Below are 24,630 nucleotides of genomic sequence, written 5' to 3'. Positions count from 1 at the left end.
GTACTGACATTGAAAGTAACCAATCAATTTTAAGTTTATTAAGTAAAGAGTAATAGGGAGGTGCATGGAGAAAGCAAATTGATGAAGTCTGTACTTTGTGCTGAAGTTTAGGATGTGTTGAGCTCTAATTTAAAGTGCTAGGAATAAAGAGAAAGTGTAAATGAACTGTTTTTTTACTCTCATGTCCTCACCTCCTTTTTAAAAATCTAAATCTTTCTTTGGGGAATCCCTGGGTTTGCTCAGTGGTTTGGTGCCTTCCTTCAGCCGGGCGTGTGATCCTGGAGACCTGGGATCGAGTCTCACATCGGGCTCCCTGCATGGAGCCTGCTTCTCCCTCTATGCCTGTGTCTCTGCTTCTCTCTGTGTCTCTGTGTGTCTCTCATGAATAAATAGATAAAATCTTTTTAAAAATAAATAAATAAATAAATCTTTCTTTGAAATGTGTAAGAGAGAAAGTCTCTTATTCATTTTCTACTGTGTTATTTGTAAACTCTACCTTGTGACCTTTAAGAATGAGTCTAAATAGAATTTGTGGCATATTCGAAGAGCTTAGAATAATCTTGACACTTCACAGATGTGTGAGCATTGCAGAGTAGATCCATGCCGGCATTTGTAAGCAGTTCCAGAGGAGAGCTGGCACCTGGAAGTCAGGGCCCGAGTGGCACTGGGGTGTGAGCCAGAGCACTGCTGAAGAGTGTGCTTTGCTTTCAGGGAACTTCTGCCCTCTCTGTGATAAGTGTTACGACGACGATGACTACGAGAGTAAGATGATGCAATGTGGGAAGTGTGATCGCTGGGTCCATTCCAAATGTGAGAATCTTTCAGGTACAGAAGGTTGGAGTCTTTTTATTATGGTTTCCTTCTTGCTTGGTACAGTTAGAGCCCCCAGAGTAATGCGTCAAGTGATGCTCACTTAGCGGGACCCTAGCCCTTTAAGATCTTTATTTGCTGTGTTTGGTGGGCACTTTAACCTATAGACCCCCCAGCCCCAGATCCGGTGCTGGTGTCCGTAGTACCCCATGGAGATGGGTGCGTGCGGGGTTCCCCAGGGGATGCCAGAGTCTAGCCACTGTCCCCAGTACGTGGCTTCGTATGAAGCTGCCCTCCCCTCTGTGCCCCTCTTGAGAGCACCTCAGCATTGCAGGTTTTTGTTTTTCTAGACGAGATGTATGAGATTCTATCTAATCTGCCAGAGAGTGTGGCCTACACCTGTGTGAACTGTACTGAGCGGCACCCGGCAGAGTGGCGGCTGGCCCTGGAGAAGGAGCTCCAGCTCTCTCTGAAGCAAGTCCTGACCGCTCTGCTGAACTCGCGGACCACTAGCCACTTGCTTCGCTACCGGCAGGTAGGCCCGAGTCTGCTTTCCCAAGACTTTGTTCTTAGGTGGGTTTTACCCAGTGATGGGACATTCGTTTGCCTCTTTCTCATGTAGTCCTGTAGTATTAACTTGCTTTGCCTTTCAACTGTTAGGAAAATCTTTAGGAACAAGAGTAGGACCTTCTTCGGGGGCCTTCTTTGCTGTTATAATAAGAAATTTGGACTTCATGCTCTGAGGGCTCTAGCGAGTGCCAATGAAAGGCTTCACCCAAGAGTAACCCTATCAGAGTTGCTTTTTAGGGAGAAAAAAAAAGAGGGGCACATGGATGGCTCAGGGTTGAGCGTCTGCTTTTGGCTCAGGTCCTGATCCCACAGCCCTGGGATCGAGTCCTGCTTTGGGCTCCCCGCAGGGAGCCTGTTTTTCCCTCTGCCTGTGTCTTTGCCTCTCTCTGTGTGTCTGTCATGAATAAATAAATAAAATCTTCAAAAAAAGAAAGAAAAAGGAAAAAAAAAGATTCTGATGAGAAGAAGGAAGGATTGGAGAAGCTGGAGGCAGGAATGGTGGTTAGGAGGTAGTTGGAGTAATCTGGGTGAGAGGGAGAGTGTTGGCCTAATCTGACAGTCATGTGCCTGTCACTCTGGGAGAAATCCCTAGGGCTCCTCGGCACAATTTGTAAACCACTACTTTTTGCCCACCATCCACTACTTTTATAGATGGTACACCTGTAGAGTAGTCACTGGAAACACAAGGTAAAATGTTGGAAGAACCTCAAAGATAACTGGACCTACTTTGGCTGCTGCTTTGTCTCCTAATCTCCATTTTTTGAATAGGAAGATTTACTATCTCTGTCTCCTTCAGAAGGAATGGGACAACTTCTATGTCTTCATACTCTGTTTGGAAGTTATCAAGCAGCTCTCCTAAGTTCACCGGTTCTTAGAGAACCGGCTCATTTCTTTTTCTATTATTTAAGAAGTCTCTGGTTATTTTCATGTTCTTTAGGTTTTATAATATAAATCATTCAGTACCATCTTTATTAATTTTAGTAGAATGTGCACAGATGCCTCATTTTCAGTGTTAGATAAAAGAAACCTATCTTTCTTGGCAACAGGCTGCCAAGCCTCCAGACTTAAATCCTGAGACAGAGGAGAGTATACCTTCCCGCAGCTCGCCAGAAGGACCTGATCCACCAGTGCTTACTGAGGTCAGCAAACAGGAAGATCAACAGCCTTTAGATCTGGAAGGAGTCAAAAGGAAAATGGACCAAGGGAACTACACTTCTGTGGTATGTCTCTACAGCAAACTACCGACATTGCAAGTGCCAACTTAGCTCCGTTGGGTCTTTTAGAGTATGAGGCTGAGAGTGAGCACTAGAAGATGGTTTGTATTTTATTTAGAAATGTCGTGTGGATTTAAATACCTAAAAATCTGTGAGTTCTTTTAGATCTGTGTTTCAGAAAATGGGAAAGTAGTGTCTCAAAAATGGTTCTTTTATTTGGCTGTCATCTGAATTCTCTGAAAATTATTTTTGTATTAAAATTATTTTTGTTTTCGAACTGCTTATGGAAAAATGCTAACGTGAAATTACTTTTGCCCCTTTTGAAATCATGTCTAAATAATGTCTTTCCATATAGGATATTCATTTATAGATGTCTTTTTAAATTTATCATTTTGAGGGGATCCCTAGGTGGCTCAGTGGTTTGGCGCCTGCCTTCGGCCCAGGGTGTGATCCTGGAGTCCGGGGATCGAGTCCCGCATTGGGCTTCCCGCATGGAGCCTGCTTCTCCCTCTGCCTGTGTCTCACCCTATGTCTCTCATGAATAAATAAATAAAATTTTTAAAAAACAATAAATAAATAAAATAAATTTATCATTTTGAAAATGTATGGGAATGATCACTTGATATCTTATGCTATCTTAAGCTATTCAGTTGATTATTTATTTTAATCTACATAAAAAATTATGGCCCTGGGCAGCCCTGGTAGTGCAGCGGTTTAGCGCCGCCTGCAGCCCGGGGTGTGATCCTGAGGACCTGGGATCCAGTCCCATGTCGGGCTCCCTGCATGGAGCCTGCTTCTCCCTCTGCCTGTGTCTCTGCCTCTCTCTGTGTGTCTCTATGAATAAATAAATAAAATCTTTAAAAAAAAATTATGGCCCTATTTGGGTAACTTACCATGATACAGCTAATTTACTTGCATTCTTGCCTTATTAGCTTGGCTTCTCTTGACCTCCACAAGTTAATTGTGAACTGAATTCCAAAGGCCTCTGCTAAAGAGAAATTATACTGCATTAAAATAGAGTATCCATTTTCTGTTGGATCTCTGGGCTGTGCAGTTTAGGAAGAGAGAGGAAATGGTTTTGAGAGCACACTGTTTTATGAATAATTAATACTTTGTTTTTTGTATACAGTTGGAGTTCAGTGATGATATCGTGAAGATCATTCAAGCAGCCATTAATTCAGATGGAGGGCAGCCAGAGATTAAAAAAGCCAACAGCATGGTCAAGTCCTTCTTTATTCGGGTGAATGATATTAATAGTTCATGTTTTCAATGCTTATCTATGGGTAAATTTACTCCATGAACAGAACGGATTTATTTCCCTCTCCGTTCTGTTTTGCCATGTGTATAAAACATCTTTTGGTTTAACTCTGATTCTTTGAGGGGAAGTTGGTGAGGTGGCCAGAGTGGATGGATCTTTCCCTTGGCGGCCTGAAATCATCCTCATATTGACAGAGAAGCTGGTGGAAGTTGTTGGTTTTTGTGTGGTTTCCAAATGAACGTCCACATGCTCACATTTTGTTTGTTTGTTTTTCTGTTAGCAAATGGAACGTGTTTTTCCATGGTTCAGTGTCAAAAAGTCTAGGTTTTGGGAGCCAAATAAAGTATCAAGCAAGTAAGTAAATTCAGTATTACTTTTTTCTCCCACTTTATCAGCTTGAAATCTGAGAGTTCTTGTATTTCTAGATTAAGGTTTCTTTGGACTAGGTTTTAAGATAAAAATTAGTAGTTGATTGAATGCCTTTTCAGTGCTGATTTAGAGATGATACTGAATGTAGTCTGTTGCCCCTTTTTTTTCCTTTTATGTTATGTTTTCTGCAAGTTGGCTTAACTTGTGGCATATGTACAGTACATGTGCTTCTATATGTAGCTCAGTATTTGGACTTGTTATAATTGGGTTCTGTGTTATTTAATTCAAATGGTGCTCTCTACCACTCTTGAGTATCCATATTTAACCTTAAGTTTTTATTCCAGCAAATCCTTTTGGATAGTTATCACTTGTTTCTGGGAGTTTAATCAGGCGTCATATTGAGACTATATATTTTTTTAAATAATAAAATCCCATATATTTGGGCAGTTTCCAAATTCTGTGGCTTGTCCATTCTGTGAATGTCTCATGCATGGGGGCTATGACCTGATGATATCAAGAATTTGATTATTTTGTATAGTTCTAGGTATATTGTAGGAGTTCAATAAATACTTGTTGAATCAATTATTTTCAGCAGTGGGATGTTACCAAACGCAGTGCTTCCACCTTCACTTGACCATAATTATGCTCAGTGGCAGGAGCGGGAGGAAAACAGCCACACTGAGCAGCCTCCTTTAATGAAGAAAATCATCCCAGCTCCCAAACCTAAAGGACCTGGAGAACCAGACTCTCCAACTCCTCTCCATCCTCCTACACCACCAATTTTGAGTAAGGCACCAAATGAGTCATTATCCATTTCTCTCTAGATGCAAATGATTAACTCTGTGAATCTAAATTTAATATACTTGCATATTGGAAAGAAATTTTCAGGTCATCCTTAAATGTAATAAAGTCATTATTTTCACTTAGCTTGGACTGGTAACAAGAAATCGATATAAATACTCTTAACAGATGGCGAGATAGCATAACTTTGAACACTTTATGAAAGTGTTTATTTTATAAGCTGCAGGCTATTTAAGCCAAATTGGTTTTTTTTTTTTTTTTTTCCTTCTTGGAAATCAGACCTAGTATCGCCAGTTTTAACTGGATGTCTTTTGGGCTCTAAGGTACTGATAGGAGTCGAGAAGATAGTCCAGAACTGAACCCACCCCCGGGCATAGAAGATAATAGACAATGTGCATTGTGTTTGACATATGGTGATGACAGTGCTAATGTAAGTATCTTGGCGAATGGGGTCCTACTTAGCAGATGCTCATGTGAACTGTTGGTCCTGTGTGTCTAAATTCTATGACTGGGTGCCATTTATTTAGTGAATGTTTGTCAGCTAGCTGTGACACTTGGGTTTTTTTTTTTTTTTCCTATAACTGATTTAGTGGATTTAAAGATGATTTGCCTCTGGGCACCAGAGCGGCTCAGAGGGTTAAACTTCTGACTCTTGATCTCAGCTCATGTCTTAATCATTGAGTGGTGAGTTCAAGCCCTGCACTGGGCTCCACACTGGGCGTGGAGCCTGCTTAAAAAGAAAAAAAAAATTATTTGCCTTAAATTAACCTGCTGGTGTCTAGTAATTTCTAAAGGAGATTTCTCAGAAAGTTTCTATGAAAGTCAGTAAATATTTAAATTGCTTATGAAAGGCTTGTGTTTAATGTAGGATGGCAGCATGGTGAAGACCCAAGCCTGGCAGGCTGCCTGGATTCATTCCTGTGCTCTCCTGCCTACTTGTTGACCTTGGCAAGGAGCTTAACCTCTCTGACGCTCAGTTTCATCTTTAAAATGTGGATAATAATACTTAACCTCAGAATGGTTGTGAGACTAAAGGAAATAAGATTTACAAAGCTTTATTTAGTGCTAGGCACATAGTAAGCTTAAAATAAAAAAAAAATTAAAAAAAAGTTTTTTAATGCAAGCAGAGAGACCTGGCTTTGGAATAACGATTTTTAAGAAGTCAGTGCACATTTTTATGAACTTGCCACATATGCTTACATTTTGATTCACTATGTTTATAAAATATTTCTCGGCTATGGAACCTAGAAAGGTGAGAGGTGGACACAGAAACATTGAGAAATGAATTTTGATTTTTGTGTGTATCCCTAAGTTAAAGAATTTTTATTGATATTATCTTGACTGAGGTAGAGTTAATACCAAGGAAAGCCTTCTCTGACAGTATATTCTTTAAAGAAAAAAGAAATCTCTTGATTTCATAGGATGCTGGCCGTTTGCTTTACATTGGCCAAAATGAGTGGACACATGTAAATTGCGCTTTGTGGTCAGCAGAAGTGTTTGAAGACGATGACGGATCACTAAAGAATGTGCACATGGCTGTGATCAGGGGCAAGCAGCTGGTAAGACCTTGTGTAAATGTTACGGAAAAGATTTCCCCTCAGCTTCCAGGTATTCTTTTATGGCTACATGCTACTTCGTTGAGGCTTCTATAATACCTTCACAATGGTTAGCCGTCATCAAATACTGGTGTGTACTGTAGGTAGATTACTACTCTGATCCCTGGGGGATGGTGCAAAAGAAATAGAAGACAAAGTATTATCTAGTTTGGGAGATAATTTGAAGTGCAAGAAAAGTGTTAATTTATTAAGTGATTTAGACAAAATGATCTCAAAGGTCCTAGTTGAATAAACACTCTATGATTCCATAAAATAAACCCACATAAATGCACACATGAAGAGGAGATGTGGGAAATGATTGGTAGATAGAAGCTAAGCGTAGTCAGAAAAGGCCAGGAAGGGGATCCCTGGGTGGCTCAGCGTTTTGGCGCCTGCCTTTGGCCCAGGGCGTGATCCTAGAGTGCCAGGACCCGCATCGGGCTCCCGGCGTGAAGCCTGCTTCTCCCTCTGCCTGTGTCTCTGCCTCTCTCTCTCTCTCTCTCTCTCTCTCTCTCATGAATAAATAAATCTTTAAAAAAAAAAAGAAAGAAAGAAAAGGCCAGGAAGAAGTAAAATTTTTAAAGCTAGTTATGAAGAAGAGGAGAAGATGAAGGATTCTCAGAAAGAAAGAGAGAGAAAGAAATAAACAGCCCATGTAAATTGTGTAGAGAGCACAAACAAAAACTCTTCTGTGGATATAGGAGCCCAGACTGACCGTGACAGATTAAGGTGGTGACATATAGGCTATTTGAAGGAAATCTTTGAATTCTGTGATAAATTTAATCTGTTAAGTCTAGTAACTAGAGAACTCTTATGTTTCTGACTGGTATAATCTTTCTAGAACTGAGTTCTTATGGATATGGTAGCTTTCTAGCAAAATGATGTTTTTAGTATTGATCTTCAAAGTTTTATCTTCACTAAATCAATCCTGCATCCTAGAAACAAAACTATGTTTTGGTTTCAGTTCTAAATCAAAGTGTAATATTTATTTAAGTTAAATAAGTGCAGGGCCTCAGGGACACTGGGAGAGAAAGGATTTATAGAGGAGGGTTTATATAATTTCTCTGTAATTCAGCTGATTACCAATTTTTAAAAAATGAATTCTAGGAAACCCAGAATGGGGTAATTCTATAGAGGAGAAGGAAAATGGCCTAAAACATCTGAAAGTCTGACTTAGGTCTCTGTTCTCTCTGGGTGGTTAGAGATGTGAGTTCTGCCAAAAGCCAGGAGCCACTGTGGGTTGCTGCCTTACATCCTGCACCAGCAACTACCACTTCATGTGTTCTCGAGCCAAGAACTGTGTCTTTCTGGATGATAAGAAGGTGTATTGCCAACGACATCGGGATTTGATCAAAGGCGAGGTGAGAGCTTCTGTTGCTTTTCAAATTCTATAGGCGTTCAGGTGAAATAGGCTGAAAACAGCAAGATGGTAAGCTTTGTTTTACCTCCCTACTGTGTGTTCCTAGAATCACCTTCTTAGAAATATGGCAGTCCTCCTATGAAATAGCTGGGTGATTTGGAGATACACTCCGTACTTGCCCTCCAAGAAAATCAGTATCATGCGTGTAACGTGTAAAGGGGCAGCCTATTAACAGTTGGGTTTTCATTTCAGGTGGTTCCTGAGAATGGATTTGAAGTTTTTAGAAGAGTGTTTGTGGACTTTGAAGGAATCAGCTTGAGAAGAAAGTTTCTCAATGGTTTAGAACCAGAAAATATCCACATGATGATTGGTATGACGTGGGGGGAGGTCTCCATGTATTGCTAGGGTATTTCCTGGCCTTTGGCTATAAAGTGAGCCTTCTCATTACCTCCTCTAATCAGTTCTTATTTTCTTGGCCAGGCTCCATGACAATTGACTGCTTAGGAATTCTGAATGATCTCTCTGACTGTGAAGATAAGCTTTTTCCTATTGGATATCAGTAAGTAGCACCGTAGAGCTAAGACACCAGGCCCCACAGCTTGAGCACCCTCAACAACAAGCAGGTCTTGACTGGAGAGCCATACTTGTTAGCTACTTTTAATTGCTATTGGAAACTAACTACTTTTTTTGCTACTTTGTGTAGATTGGGACTAAAATATCATTTTATGTCCACTAAATCCAGTTACAGAACGAAAGTATTATTGGCATACTTTCAGAATCATTTCCAAATAAAACTTAAATAAAAAAAACACAAAGTCAGGGACACCTAGGGGTGACTCAGCGGTTGAGCATCTGCCTTCGGCTTAGGTTGTGATCCCGGGATACTGGGATTGAGTCCCACATCGGGCTTCCCGCACGGAGCCTGCTTATGTCTCTGCCTCTCTCTGTGTCTCTCATGAATAAATAAATAAAATCTTTTTTAAAAAACAAACAAAAAACCCCCACAAGGTCAGGTGCATCTGGGTGGCTCAGTCAGTTCAGTGTCTGCCTTCTACTCGGGTCATGACCCCCGGGTCCTGGGATTGAGCCCTATATTGGGCTCTCTGCTCAGCGGGGAATCTGCTTCTCCCTCTCCCTCTACCTGCTGCTCCCCCTACTTGTGCTCTCTCTGTCTCTCTCTTTGTTAAAGTAAATATTTTTTAAAAATTTAAAAAACACAGGGTCAGTCTCTTAAGATTCCCCTAAATTCCATCTATATGGATTCAAAAGTCCAGATTGTTGTAGTGGATCAAATACCTCATGCCTCTGTCCTCAGCCTAAAAATATAAACCCCCACAATAATAATCATATTTGTCCAGTGAACATTTATCATCTTTCCTAAGTGAAGCAAATGGTTTAAACTTCTAGCAGGCTGACAGTATAAATTTAAAACTCCCTTTCTGTCTCTCCCCATTTCAGAGTCTCATTTTGCTATCTATACTCCAATTTATTCTGCATTCCAATTCTGGCAACACAGTCTGTACTTTTAGCTGGCAGCTCTTTGTATAAACCAGGCTCCATCAGCATCCAGCAGATTCTGGAGCAGTTACATTTCTCTTGTCTTGTGGGGCTTTTTTCCCAAAAGGGACACTTCGGGTTTGCTCTTTTCTTGCTGTGTACACCTTGGGGTGGTGGGGTGGGCAGTAGGTCCTTCCTGAAGGCCAGTAACTATTTCTCGTAGTCGTTGTTAGTGTTTTCTTTTCTCCGCATTTGAGGCTATTTTACTATTTTTGTCCTCTGCTTACACTACAATAAAAAAAGATTTGGTGCTATTTTCTGAGAGGCTAGGAAAAACCAAGAACTTCAAAAAGCTTGGAACACCCTAGCTAGGGGGATCTATAATAAGACTCTGAAGTAAGGCTAAATTCTGTAAATCCAGCAGCCCAGGGAACCTAGGACGAGAAGGGGTTTTGGCAAATGTTAGTCCCTGCTTCTGTACTCTTCGTTTATGGTGATTTTTATCAATCTGTTTGCCAGGTGTTCCAGGGTGTACTGGAGCACCACAGACGCTCGCAAGCGCTGTGTATACACATGCAAGATAGTGGAATGCCGTCCTCCGGTCGTAGAGCCAGATATCAACAGTACTGTCGAGCATGATGAAAACAGGACCATTGCTCACAGTCCCACATCTTTTGCAGGTAAGTCTTTAATCAAGGTGGGACCCACGTTAGATGTGGGGGAAGTAATGTGATTAAGGGTAGGGAGAAAGTCCTCTCTCTGGGAGGTCTCATCTGTCTTTATTGTGATCTTTATCCGATAGGTTGCTTTGTATTGGTTCATTTGTTTGATATTTTCATTGAACCTTTTTTAGGAAGAGTTTTTCTTTCCTACCACAGAAATTTCATCTAAAGAAAGTCAAAACACAGCTGACATTGTAAGTCCTCCCTCACCAGACCGACCTCATTCGCAAACTTCTGGTTCCTGTTTCTATCATGTCATCTCAAAGGTCCCTAGGATTCGAACACCTAGTTATTCTCCAACACAGAGATCTCCTGGCTGTCGGCCATTGCCTTCTGCAGGTAAAGGACCAACTTACTGACTAATTTGACCTGAAAAGGTCAGCTCAGAAGTTCGCTTGTGATCTTCTCAAGCTACTCTACCTTAGTGGCTTTTGCTCATTGAAAATCCTGATTTGCAGTTTTCAATTATAAGCCATTGCCAAGTTATTGAAAGCAGTGGCTACTGCGCATTTGTTCTCTCTATAATAGACTCTAATACCTTTTCTCTCTTGTTCAGGAAGTCCTACCCCAACCACTCATGAGATTGTCACGGTGGGAGACCCTTTACTCTCCTCTGGACTCCGAAGCATTGGCTCCAGGCGTCACAGCACTTCTTCCTTGTCACCCCAGCGGTCTAAGCTCCGGATAATGTCTCCAATGAGAACAGGGGGTACTTACACCAGGAATAGTGCCCCCTCGGTCTCCACCACCGGGACTGCCACAGATCTTGAGTCAAGTGCCAGAGCAGTTGATCAGGTCTTAGGACCACTGAATTCAAATACTAACTTAGGGCAAAACACTCCCACCTCTTCAGGTTTGCAACGGACAGTGGTTACTCTGGGCACTAAAAGTAGTCACATGGATGGATCTTCATTGTCTGAACTGAAGCATTCCAGTGCTTCTGACTTGGCACCCAAGAGCTCCTCTTTGAAGGGAGAAAAGACCAAAGGGCCAAGTTCCAAGAGTTCAGAGGGATCTGCAAATACCATGGCTTATCCTGGCATTCCCAAACTGGCCCCACAGGTCCACAATACAGCATCTGGAGAGTTAAATGCTAGCAAAATTGGCACTTTCACGGACCTCTCCTCAGGGCCATTTTCTTCTAAAGAGGCTCTCTCCTTCCCCCCACTTCATCTGAGAGGACAGAGGAACGATCGAGACCAGCACACAGATTCTAACCAGTCAGTAAACCCCTCTTCCGAGGAAGACACGGAAGTGAAAACCTTGAAGCTATCTGGGGTAAGCAACAGATCATCCATCATCAATGAACACGTGGGATCTAGCTCCAGAGACAGGAGACAGAAAGGGAAAAAGTCTTGTAAAGAAACTTTCAAAGAAAAACATTCCTGTAAATCTTTTTTGGAACCCGGTCAGGTGACAACCGGTGAGGAAGGAAACCTAAAGCCGGAGTTTGTGGATGAGGTTCTGACTCCTGAGTTTATGGGGCAACGACCATGCAATAATGTTTCCTCTGATAAGATTGGAGACAAAGTTTCTCTCCCAGGAGCCCCCAAAGCTCCATCCCTGCAGGTAGAAGGATCTACTAAGGAATTACAGACACCCCGGAAACGCACGGTCAAAGTAACACTGACACCTCTAAAAATGGAAAGTGAGGGCCAGTCCAAGAATACCCCAAAAGAAGGGAGTCCTGTTTCCCCTTTGCAAATGGAATCAGCATCTCCAACAGAACCAGTCTCAGCCTCTGAAAGCCCAGGAGATGGTCCCGTGGCCCAGCCAAGCCCCAATAATACCTCATCCCAGGATCCTCAGAGTAACAGCTACCAGAATCTTCCAGTACAGGACAGAAACCTGATGCTTCCAGATGGCCCCAAACCTCAGGAGGATGGCTCTTTCAAGAGGAGATACCCCCGTCGTAGTGCCCGGGCCCGCTCTAACATGTTCTTTGGGCTCACCCCTCTCTACGGAGTAAGATCCTATGGTGAAGAAGACATTCCGTTCTACAGCAGCTCCACTGGGAAGAAGCGGGGCAAGAGATCTGCTGAAGGACAGGTGGATGGGGCCGACGACCTAAGCACCTCAGATGAGGATGACCTATACTATTACAATTTCACCAGAACGGTGATTTCCTCAGGCGGAGACGAGCGGCTGGCATCCCATAATTTATTTCGGGAGGAGGAGCAGTGTGACCTTCCCAAAATTTCCCAGTTGGATGGCGTCGATGATGGCACAGAGAGTGACACTAGCGTCACAGCCACAACAAGGAAAAGCAGCCAGATCCCAAAAAGAAACGGGAAAGAAAACGGAACAGAGAATCTAAAAATTGAGCGACCTGAAGATGCTGGGGAGAAAGAACACGTCATCAAGAGTTCTGTTGGCCACAAAAATGAGCCAAAGATGGACAACTGCCACTCCGTAAGCAGAGTTAAAGCCCAGGGACAGGATTCCCTGGAGGCCCAGCTCAGCTCATTGGAGTCGAGCCGCAGAGTCCACACAAGCACCCCGTCAGATAAGAACCTGCTGGACACTTACAATACCGAGCTCCTGAAATCGGACTCTGATAACAACAATAGCGATGACTGTGGGAACATCCTGCCCTCAGACATCATGGACTTTGTGTTGAAGAATACACCATCCATGCAGGCTTTGGGCGAGAGCCCAGAGTCCTCTTCTTCGGAACTCCTGAATCTTGGTGAAGGCCTGGGTCTTGACAGTAATCGGGAAAAGGACATGGGCCTTTTCGAGGTCTTTTCTCAGCAGTTGCCAACAGCGGAACCTGTGGACAGTAGTGTCTCCTCCTCCATCTCGGCAGAGGAGCAGTTTGAGCTGCCCCTGGAGCTACCATCAGACCTGTCTGTCCTAACCACCCGGAGTCCCACCGTCCCGAGCCAGAATCCCAGTAGACTGGCTGTCATCTCCGACTCAGGAGAGAAGAGGGTCACCATCACAGAGAAATCTGTGGCCTCCTCTGAAGGTGACTCAGCACTGCTGAGTCCAGGCGTGGATCCCACTCCCGAAGGCCACATGACTCCCGATCATTTTATCCAAGGACACATGGACGCAGACCACATCTCCAGTCCTCCTTGTGGTTCAGTGGAGCAGGGTCATGGCAACAGTCAGGATTTAACTAGAAACAGTAGCACCCCTGGCCTTCAGGTACCTGTTTCCCCCACTGTTCCTATCCAGAACCAGAAATATGTGCCCAATTCTACTGAGAGTCCTGGCCCATCTCAGATTTCCAATGCAGCTGTCCAGACCACTCCACCCCACCTGAAACCAGCCACTGAGAAACTCATTGTGGTTAACCAGAACATGCAGCCACTTTATGTTCTCCAAACTCTTCCAAATGGAGTGACCCAAAAAATCCAATTGACCTCTTCTGTTAGTTCTACACCCAATGTGATGGAGACAAATACTTCAGTATTGGGGCCCATGGGAAGTGGTCTCACCCTAGCCACGGGACTAAATCCAAGCTTGCCAACTTCTCCATCTCTGTTCCCTCCTGCTAGCAAAGGATTGCTCCCCATGCCTCATCACCAGCACTTACATTCCTTCCCTGCAGCCGCTCAAAGTAGTTTCCCACCTAACATCAGCAGTCCTTCAGGCCTCCTTATTGGGGTTCAGCCTCCTCCAGATCCCCAACTTTTGGTTTCAGAAGCCAGCCAGAGGACAGACCTCAGTACCACAGTAGCCACTCCATCCTCTGGACTCAAGAAAAGACCCATATCTCGTCTGCAGACCCGAAAGAATAAAAAACTCGCTCCCTCTAGCACCCCTTCAAACATTGCCCCTTCCGATGTGGTTTCTAACATGACACTGATTAACTTCACACCCTCCCAGCTGCCAAACCATCCCAATCTCTTAGATTTGGGGTCACTTAATACTTCATCTCACCGAACTGTCCCCAACATCATAAAAAGGTCTAAATCTGGCATCATGTATTTTGAACAGGCACCCCTGTTGCCACAGAGTGTGGGAGGCACTGCTGCCGCGGCGGCGGGCACATCAACAATAAGCCAGGATACTAGCCACCTCACCGCGGGGCCTGTGTCCGGCTTGGCATCCGGTTCCTCCGTCCTGAATGTTGTATCCATGCAAACCACAACAACCCCTACAAGTAGTGCATCTGTTCCAGGACATGTCGCGTTAACCAACCCCAGGTTGCTCGGTACCCCGGATATTGGATCAATAAGCAACCTTCTAATCAAAGCTAGCCAGCAGAGCCTGGGGATGCAGGACCAGCCTGTGGCTTTACCACCAAGTTCGGGAATGTTTCCACAGCTGGGGACATCACAGACTCCGGCTGCTACAATGACAGCGGCATCCAGCATCTGTGTGCTCCCCTCTGCTCAGACCACGGGCATAACAGCTGCTTCACCCTCTGGGGAAGCAGAGGAACACTATCAGCTTCAGCACGTGAACCAGCTCCTTGCCAGCAAAACTGGGATTCTCCCTTCCCAGCACGATCTTGATTCTGCTCCAGGGACCCAGGGATCCAACTTTACCCAGACAGTAGATGCTCCTAATAGCATGGGGCTAGAGCAGAATAAGGCTTTATCCTCAGCTATGCAAGCCAGCTCGGCCTCTCCTGGGGGCTCTCCATCCTCTGGACAGCAGTCAGCGAGCCCCTCAGTGCCCGGTCCCACTAAGCCCAAACAAAAAATCAAACGGTTTCAGCTGCCTTTGGACAAAGGGAATGGCAAGAAGCACAAAGTTTCCCACTTGCGGACCAGTTCTGAAGCACACATTCCAGACCAAGAAGCCAACACGACATCCCTGACCCCAGTCACAGGGTGAGAGATCTAAGTATTAGCTAATAGCTACACTGAGTAGGTGGGATTTTCTGCTCTGAACGAGAGGCTGTTGAAGTGGCAGTCTCCTGGGAGGGATGCTCTTCTGTCCACGTTGCATTACTCAGGGCTGTTCTGGGTTTTGACCGATTTTTTTTTTCCCCCTCACAGTGGTGATTTATAGAGCAAAATTTAGTATCATCCGTGGGCAGTTTGTCTCTTGGATAGAACCACATCTCTAATTACTCTTTGCTCTGATTTTTTTTTTTTTTAAGGAGGGTGGGGAGGGGCAGAGGGAAAGAGAATCCCAAGCGAGCTCCATGCCCAGTGTGGGGCCTAACACAAGGCTGGATCTCAACAACCCTGAGATCATGGCCTGAGCGGAAATCAAGAGTTGGATGCTCAACCAACTGAGGCACCCATTTGCTCTTGGGTTTGTTGCTTTGGGGGTGTTTTATTGTTGTTTGGGTTTTCTGTTTTGTTTTGTTTTGTTTTGTTTTTTTGCTAAGGCTTAGGATACTGAAGGATGATGATTATTCCTGTGTGGAGGGCAAAACCACCTGTTGTAGATCCTCATGAAATCCTCTTTGAAAATGTTAGCATAGAGATGTAACATGCATAGAGCACAGTGATATACATGTGTGCACCCAGGAAGCCACCATTCAGATCAGTGTTCCAGAAGGCTCCTTGTGCCTTCTCTTACTCAGAATGAATGCCCTCAAGGTAACCATTGCTAACCTGTATCAGCACAGATTAGTTTTCCCAGCTCATAAATTTTATCAGATCCTGATAAGAGTCATTTCTTTAGACTGACCTCCACATTCAGTACATATTTGCTGGTGGCTTTTCTTGAAAAGATACAATGATTCTGTTCCAGGACTCCAGGAGCAGAGGCTGAGCAGCAGGACACAGCTAAGGTGGAACAGTCATCACAAAAGGAGTGTGAGCAGCCCACAGGGTAAATACAAAGATCATTTCTCTAAAATTAAGCCCTCAGTTCTGTCCACCTCATGTAAAAAATAATTCTTCCTGATTTGTATTTTTTTAAGGTTTTATTTATTTATTCATGAGAGACACAGAGAGAGGCAGAGACACAGGTAGAGGGAGAAATAGGCTCCCTCTAGGGAGCACGATGTGGGATTCGATCCCAAGACCCCGGGATCAGGACCTGAGCCAAAGGCAGACGCTTAACCCCTGAGCCACCCAGGCGTCCCATGATTTGTATTATTTTTGTTACCAAGGTTTGTTTTTTTTTTTTTTTAATGGAAGTAATACAAACAGCCCTTTATTCATATGTATTTGGGTTGTTTCCAATATTTATTTAATTTTCAAAAATGAAAATTGGTAGTGGTTTACCAGCTCATGCAGTGTGCCTTTCTTTTTGGTAAAATCTGTTAATTTACTTAAGTAACTCCAGAACTGCTTCTTTTTTTTAAGATTTTATTTATTTATTTGTGAGGGAGGAGCAAACTCCCTATTGAGCAGAGAGACCAACATGCAGCTCAATCCTAGGAACCTGGGATTATTATGACCCGAGGGAAGGCAGATACTTAACCAACTGAGCCACCCAGGCACCGCCACCCCCCCCCTTAAAGATTTTATTTATTAAAGAGAGGAACTCCAGAACTGCTACTAACAAGTGTCCTTTCATTTTCTAATAATACTGAGGGTATGAGAAAATTTCAAGGACGTGATCTACAAACTCTGAAAGCCCAAACTTAATGTTAGTATTTAGGAAAGTATCTTATAAAAGAGAGTTTTACATTATGTACCATACAGTAGTGGGGTGGTGTTTATCCAATAGGTTATACACAAGACATCCTGTGGTCTATATCTAGTAGTTGTTTTATGTAACCAGTACAGTGGCATGGCAGACTGTGAACAGTTTGTGTCTTTGAATTGAAGAGCAGCTAATGTTATGTCTCACATTGGATTTTATTCTCATTTAGGCAAATTCTTCCTGAGGTTCAGACCACACAAAATCCAGCAAATGAGCAAGAAAGTACAGGTATGTGGTTGGGTAACAGGTTAGAATTAAAATTTCAAAGCCAAAAATACCATAAAAATCTCCTACATTATCTACTAATTTTCTAAATTTAAAAAAATCTAAGCTCCATAGAGGTTAAGTGATTGGTCAGAGGTGTAGACTAACCCTCAGGGCATCTCTCCCCTGGTCTGGTCCCTTCCCTTCCCCCTCTACTCCATAGTCTGTAATCGTTTGTCGATTATACTTCTGCTCTACTTGCTTTAACAGCACTGTGATCTTAATAGATAGTGATGACCTGACCTCATGCCTTAGTTGTTGATGAAGAGAACCATGTATCTGGTCACAACCTCAGATACATCTCTCTAGCACTTCCCATCTGTGCTACTGAGTTTGATCAGTAAAGAACAAGCCACGTCAAAATTGGAGAGATCTGGATATAAGGCTTTGCCCACTTCCTTCAGGGGAACTTTGCAAAAGAAAGGCAGGTAGAGAAAAAATGCTCAGGTGTAACGTTTGGGATATAATCACATTCTGCTGATTGGCTGATTCCTCAAGAGGACGGAGGCACTTCTTTATGTAAGATGGCAGGGCAGGCTGGTGGCCGACTCAGCCAGATGAGTTGAAATCTCAGCTTACCACTTCCTCATTACATGAACTTGGGCTGGTTACTTATCATCTCTCCGCCTCAGGTTTCTCATTTTTAAAGTGTACAGAATAATAACACTTCACTGGGTCATTGTGAGGTTTATCTGGATTACTCTACAGGAAGTTCCAAGAAGAGTGCCTCATGCATTGTGCATCATCTTAATCATTATTATTTTTTAGCTTTGACCTTATTGAGGGTAATTGCTTATTGAAAAGCTATCAAATTGTCCTACCAGAGACTACCACTTAGCATGACTTCGGTTTAAAAAAAAATTCCAGTTTTAGTCACGTTCTGGCTATGACCCAGGGCAAGTTGCTCCAACATCTTTGAGCCTCAGTTTCATTATCTATAAATGAGAGTGATTGATCCTGCCAACTGTGGACTGTTGGTAGGCTTGGAGATCATGTATCAGTGTTTACTAATCCAACCAGTATGGCCCCTATCTGTTTTCTCCCTCATAGAACCTAAAACAGTGGAAGAGGAAGAAAATAACTTCAGTTCTCCGTTGATGCTTTGGCTCCAGCAAGAACAGAAGAGGAAGGAAAGCATTGCTGAGAAAAAGCCCAAGAAAGGACTTGTTTTTGAAATTTCAAGTGATGATGGCTTTCAGATCTGTGCAGAAAGTATCGAAGGTGAGTGGATTTGAGGAGGTTGGTGGGTGTGCGGCTGGCTCAGTCAGTAGAGCTTCTTCTGACTAGATCTCAGGGTCATAAGCTGGACCCCACATTTGATATAGAATTTACTTAAAAAAATAGGAGGTTGTCTCATCAGTACAGGCTCTATCTCAGCCAGATCCACGCTTACATATATTAGTACCATTGATGTGGACGGTTGTGTGCTAGATGTTTTGGAAGATACTTGATGGCATCATACACCTAACTTGTCCTTAAGAAGTTAGTGTTATTAGAGAAATAGTGCATAACTTTGAGAGCACTTAGACCTCTTCTCTCTCCAGCCTTGCTTTCTACCTCTACTTTGTGTGCCTCAAATGCCATTCTCTCTCACCCTTTTGCCTTCACCCGTTTCTTCCCTCTGCCCAGAATCTTCTCTTTACCTTCATTTATCTGGTGAACTCTACCTTTATTCAAGGTTTGGCTTAGAAAGTATTCCCTGACCTTCTGAGGAAGATAAGCACTCCCATTCCCTCCCTTCTGCTCCTTTTTCAGATCTTAAATGCTTTTCTTGTAGCTTAAAATTTGTTTTTATAAATGTCTGTTTTCTTTTACGTCTTACTCAACAGGGAACTTCCTAGGAAGGCGGGCATTTTATTCTCTTGTTCCACTTTGAATCCCAAGCACATAGGTGTTAGCTAGCTGTTGTAGGACTAGTGAATGTTTCCTAGGCTGTGAGTATTAGAGGAATTTGAAGGAAAGACCCCTGGGGGTCAGTTAGGGTTATCCAACCCAGGAAGAATGATAGAATAGAAGATCCTGTTAAAGGAGGTAATAGAATTTAGATTAGGAAAAGAGAAATGAGAAAGGCTTTTCTTTTTTTTTTAAGATTGATTGATTTATTTTATGATAGACATAGTGAGAGAGAGAGAGAGAGAGGCAGAGACACAGGAGGAGGGAGAAGCGGGCTCCTGGCGACGCAGGACTCGATCCTGGGACTCCAGGATCGCGCCCTGGACCAAAGGCAGGCGCCAAACTGCTGAGCCACCCAAGGATCCCCGAGAGAGGTTTTTTAAAAAGGGACATAAGCAGAGTTAGACAGGATTGCACGTGGTGGGTTCAAGAGTGTCCTCAGGTGGGAGAGGACATCGAAATCCCAGTCAGATAGTGAGAGAGAAACTTGCGGAGGTGGATTCAGCACTGGTTTCTGAGGGCCTTTGGTACCAAACCATGAAGCCTTTGAGAATCTGGGGAAGTGGAATAAAAGCAGATTTTCAAGAAGCTTAACATGGTAGCTCTCTTTAAGGTGGACTGAACAGTAGACATGAGGTGGCAAAAGGTCACTAATGAGAGCATAGCTGCAGTAGAAGTGTCAGGTAATAAAGCCTGTTCCCAGCAGGAAAAGAGAGGAAAGAACAGACACTCTTCATGACTGCTTGGATATGGAGAATAGAGAGAGAAGAGTCCCAAGGTGACTCTGAAGATTCAGGCCTGGGTCACTAAAAAAAAAAAGAAAGAAAAATATGGAAGGAGAACAAAAAGACTACATTGAGTGATTGAGTGTATGAGTTGCCCATATAACACACTGAGTGTGAAGTGCCACGTGGTAGTGAGTCCAACACACAGTAAGAGATCATAGAACCTTAAGTTGGAGCTGGAGGGGTTATAAAGATTTTCTAGGGATCCCTGGGTGGCGCAGCGGTTTGGCGCCTGCCTTTGGCCCAGGGCGCGATCCTGGAGACCCGGGATCGAATCCCACATCGGGCTCCTGGTGCATGGAGCCTGCTTCTCCCTCTGCCTGTGTCTCTGCCTCTCTCTCTCTCTCTCTCTCTCTCTCTGTGACTATCATAAATAAATAAAAATTTAAAAAAAATTTTTTTAATAAAAAAATAAAAATAAAAAAAAAAGATTTTCTAGTCACACCCCCTTAGTTTTAAGGATCAGAGGTTAAGATCTCCCCACAGTCCAGTTTAAATCATTAATGCTAGTATTATTTTGTTTAGGGGCATAGGGAATAGAAGTGATACCCAAAATTCAGGTTTGAGACCCAGACTACCATCAAGGGATATGAATGCTTTGGGGATTCAGGGGACATTTTCAGAAGGTGTGAGCCTCCAATCTAATAGGAGGCACTGTTGTGTCACATACCTTCTCAGCCACTTTCTTAAACACGGAACTCCTTGAAAAAAGAAAAAAACGAAAAAGCCATTTTAGTAGGGTGTTTTCACTTTGTAGGGATTCTAAGCTCAATGCTTTTGATTGCCACTGGTGTTAGAGGTTTTTGATTGAATATTTTGTTTCCTCACAGATGCCTGGAAGTCACTGACAGATAAAGTCCAGGAAGCTCGATCAAATGCCCGCCTAAAGCAGCTCTCATTTGCAGGTAATAGCCACAGTGGTCATGTTAGTCCTGTCTCAAGAGTATTCTGGTAACTTGTTGGTCTAAAGCTATAGAGTTGATTCTACAAAAGTATCAACCTTTTTTTATTTTTTTTATTTTTTAAAAGATTTTATTTATATATTCATGAGAGAGGCAGAGACACAGGCAGAGGGAGAAGCAGGCTCCATGCCGGGAGCCCGATATGGGACTCGATCCTGGGACTCCAGGATCATGCCCTAGGCCGAAGGCAGGCGCTAAACCACTGAGCCACCCAGGGATCCCCTCAACCTTTTTTTAAAAATAATTTGGGGATCCCTGGGTGGCTCAGCCTTTGGCACCTGCCTTTGGCCCAGGGCGCGATCCTGGAGTCCCGGGATCGAGTCCTGCATCAGGCTCCTGGCATGGAGCCTGCTTCTCCCTCTGCCTGTGTCTCTGCCCCTCTCTCTCTCTCTCTCTCTCTCTCTCTGTGTGTGTCTATCATGAATAAATAAATAAATCTTAAAAACAAATGTTGGAAATGTTTAAAAAAATAAAAATAATTTTTCACAGCTTTAGCATAATGCTTTCAAGCTTTCTATTTGCTGCAATATTGCATTGGGACTTTATTCTTTTCTTTTTTTTCTGAACAGATGAGTTTTTTTATTGAGGTAAAATACTTATAAAATTTACCATCCTAACCATTTTTAAGTGTACAGTTCAGTGTTGTTAAATGCATTCACACTGTTGAGCAACCATCCATCCATCCCATAACTCTTTTTTTTTCTTGTAAAACTGAAATTCCCCTTATTCCCCATTCTCTCCAGCCTCTGGCAACCACCATTATTCTTTCTGTCTTTATGATTTTGATTACTTTCAGTGTCTCATGTGAGTGGAATTACACAGTAAGTGGAATTCAATAAGCAAACTGGCTTATCTCACTTAGCATAATATCTTCAAGGTTCATCCGTGTTATAGCATATTGCAAAATTGCCTTCCTTTTTAAGGCTGAATAATATTCCATTGTATTTATATGTCAGTTTGCTGGTTGATTGATCCATCAGTGGATACTTGGGTTGCTTCCACATTTTAGCTATTATGAATAATTGTACTGTGTCGATGTGAGTGTAGATACCTCTTCAAGACCCTGCTTTTTGTTTTGGGGGGTATATACTCAGAAGTGGAATTGCTGGATCATGCAGTAATTCCTTTTTTTAAAAAAAAAAGTAATTCCAGGGGATCCCTGGGTAGCTCAGTGGTTTAGCGCCTGCCTTCGGCCCAGGGCATGATCCTAGGGTCCTGGGATCAAGTCCCACATCGGGCTCCCTGCATGGAGCCTGCTTCTCCCTCTGCCTGTGTCTCTGCCTCTCTCTCTCTCTGTCTGTAATGAATAAATAAATAAAATCTTAAAAAAAAATAGTAATTCCATTTGTAATTAGAACAGCCACACTATTTTCCGCACTGGCTGCACCATTCTAGTTTCTCCATGTCTCTGCTTTTTTTTTTGATAGAAGCCATCCAAATGGATGTGCGATGGTATCTTATTATAGTTTTAATTTATGTTTCCCTAACGATTAATGATGTTGAGCATCTTTCTATGTGCTTACTGGTCATTCATAGATCATTTTTGGAAAAATCTCTATGCAAGGCTTTTGCCTTGGCTTTGTTGTTGTTGTTATGGTTGAGTTATATATATATGTTCTGGATATTAATCAGAGAGATGATTTGCAAGTATTTTTCCCCATTCTGTGGGCTGCCTTTTTTTTCTTTTTCTTTTCTTTTTTTTTTTTAGATTGGTGAGGGTGATATCTGGGGGGCAAGAAAGTATAACTTCTACGTGGCCTCTCCCAATAGTCACTGATTACTGCAAATATGTGTAAAATCCTGCTCCTGGAATCAGCCAGTGTTCTCAACTCTGTTCTCAGCCTCAAACTGAGTAGCCAGCTCTTTTTTTTTTGCCAGCAGGACAGAAATTCCTTTGATTTATCCATGTCCTTTACTGCCACATGGAATGGTGGTAAGAAACTATGAGCTCTGGAGGCAATAAAACTGAGTACAAGCTACATTTCTGCTCTTTTGCTACCAGTATTAAATTGAGTGCAAGCTAATTTATTTCTCTGAGTCTTGATCTCCTTATCTAAAAAGGAATATTAATGTGACCCTCAAAATTTGTAGTGAGGATTAATTAATGAACCTGTTGGGATCCCTGGGTGGCACAGCGGTTTAGTGCCTGCCTTTGGCCCAGGGCGTGATCCTGAAGACCCGGGATCGAATCCTACATCGGGCTCCCGGTGCATGGAGCCTGCTTCTCCCTCTGCCTATGTCTCTGCCTCTCTCTCTCTCTCTCTCTCTCTCTCTCTGTGTGACTATCATAAATAAATAAAAATTTAAAAAAAAATTAATGAACCTGTTGTGTCACTTATACTCATTTAAAAAAAAATTGTTTTTTAAAAAAAAAAAAATTGTTTTAAATGAACCTAACAGGGCAGCCCCAGTGGCTCAGCAGTTTAGCACCGCCTTCAACCCAGGGCGTGATCCTGGGGACCCGGGATCGAGTCCCACGTCGGGCTCCCTGCATGGAGCCTGCTTCTCCCTCTGCCTGTGTCTCCACCTCTCTCTCTCTCCTCTCTGTGTTTCTCATAAATAAATAAATAAAATATAAATAAATAAATAAATAAACCTAACATTATTGGCTATTTATTTTATAAGTGTGTAGATAAATAAAGTTATTTGTATGTATATTTATACAAATGTGATTTATATATCCTAATAGACATAACATGCCAAATTAAGACATTTATCCTAATTGAAAGGATCTGAGACAGAATTCAGAGAAATCAAATACTAGCTTTGGCCGGGGAGAGTGGGGAGTGATAGTGTCTTTTGACGCACAAAATTTTTTAATTGCCATGAAGTCTAGTCTATAGTTTTTCTGTTGTTACTTGTGCCTTTGGTGTCATATTCAAGAAATCATTGCCAAGTCTAGCATCATGAGGGTTTTGTTACATGTTTTCTTCTAAGAGTTCTATGGCTTTAGGTCTTTTACACTTAGCTTCTTGATCCATTTTGAGTTAATTTTCCTATATGGTATGAGGTAAAAGTCAACTTCATTCTTCTGCATGTGGATATATCTGGTTTTCCTAACACTGTTGAAAAAAATCTTTTCCCCATTAAATGGTATTGGCATCATTGTCAAAAATCATGTGACCAGGGGCACCAGGCTGGCTCAGTCTGCAGAACATGTGACTCTTGATCTTGGGGTTATAAGTTCGAGCCCCATATTGGGTATGGAGATTATGTAAAAATACACTTTAAAAAAATCATGGGATCAAATATGGAAGGGTTCATTTCTATTCCACTGTCTTCATGTCAGTACCACACTGTTTTGATGAATACTGTAGATCTGTGGTAAGCTTTGGAATCAGGCAGTTTGAGTCCTCCATTTTTGTTCTTTCCCAGGATTTTTTTTTTTTTTTTAAGATTTTAGTTATTTATTCATGAGAAACAGAGAGAGGCAGAGACACAGGCAGAGGGAGAAGCAGGCTCCATGCAGGGAGCCCGATACGGGACTCAATCCCAGGTCTCCAGGATCACACCTTGGGCCAAAGGCAGTGCTAAACCGCTGACCCACCGAGGCTGCCCAGTTCTTTCTCAGGATTGTTTTGACTATTCAAGATCCCGTCAGATTCTCTGTGAATTTTTTTTAAAGATTTATTTATTTATTTGAGAGAGAGAGCACGTGAGTGGGAGGAGGGCAAAGGGAGAAAATCTTCAAGCAGAGTCCATGCTGAACGCAGAGCCTGATACGGGGCTCAGTCTCAGGACCCATGAGATCATGACCTGAGCTGAAACCAAGAGTTGGATGCTTAACCGACTGAGCCACCCAGGAGCCCCATGTGAATTTAAGATGAGCTTTTCTATTTCTGCAAAAAATGTCATTTGAGATAGTGATAGAAATTGCACTGAATCTATGGATGCTTTAGTACTATTGACATTTTAAGAATATTAAATCTTCTAATCCATGAACACAAGATACGTTTCCGTTTA

The 24,630-nt window shown here is 42.7% G+C and overlaps 1 protein-coding gene across 4 annotated transcripts in view; it reads left to right on the top strand.

Annotated features, from left to right (window-relative positions):
- KMT2A (lysine methyltransferase 2A) overlaps positions 1-24,630 on the top strand; it is an 88,203-nt gene that overhangs the window by 49,047 nt on the left and 14,526 nt on the right. For 2 of the 4 annotated variants that reach the window (XM_025998809.2, XM_072729641.1), the window contains 18 exons: positions 712-825; positions 1,161-1,345; positions 2,427-2,600; positions 3,724-3,834; positions 4,133-4,206; positions 4,814-5,007; positions 5,346-5,452; positions 6,444-6,581; positions 7,820-7,978; positions 8,230-8,347; positions 8,458-8,536; positions 9,994-10,154; positions 10,353-10,535; positions 10,753-14,986; positions 15,861-15,941; positions 16,933-16,991; positions 18,078-18,248; positions 20,536-20,610. In XM_025998809.2, coding sequence (XP_025854594.2) covers positions 712-825; positions 1,161-1,345; positions 2,427-2,600; positions 3,724-3,834; positions 4,133-4,206; positions 4,814-5,007; positions 5,346-5,452; positions 6,444-6,581; positions 7,820-7,978; positions 8,230-8,347; positions 8,458-8,536; positions 9,994-10,154; positions 10,353-10,535; positions 10,753-14,986; positions 15,861-15,941; positions 16,933-16,991; positions 18,078-18,248; positions 20,536-20,610 — 6,417 coding nt within the window. Of the gene's footprint in view, positions 1-711; positions 835-1,160; positions 1,346-2,426; positions 2,601-3,723; positions 3,835-4,132; positions 4,207-4,813; positions 5,008-5,345; positions 5,453-6,443; positions 6,582-7,819; positions 7,979-8,229; positions 8,348-8,457; positions 8,537-9,993; positions 10,155-10,352; positions 10,536-10,752; positions 14,987-15,860; positions 15,942-16,932; positions 16,992-18,077; positions 18,249-20,535; positions 20,611-24,630 lie in introns of all 4 variants that reach the window. The other 2 variants (XM_072729642.1, XM_072729640.1) reach the window with 1 other exon arrangement.

This window comes from Vulpes vulpes, chromosome 12 (genome assembly GCF_048418805.1).
Source record: "Vulpes vulpes isolate BD-2025 chromosome 12, VulVul3, whole genome shotgun sequence".
Classification (NCBI taxonomy): Eukaryota; Metazoa; Chordata; class Mammalia; order Carnivora; family Canidae; genus Vulpes; species Vulpes vulpes.
Note: the sequence above shows the minus strand (reverse complement) of the source record. Positions and strands in the feature narration are given on the sequence as shown.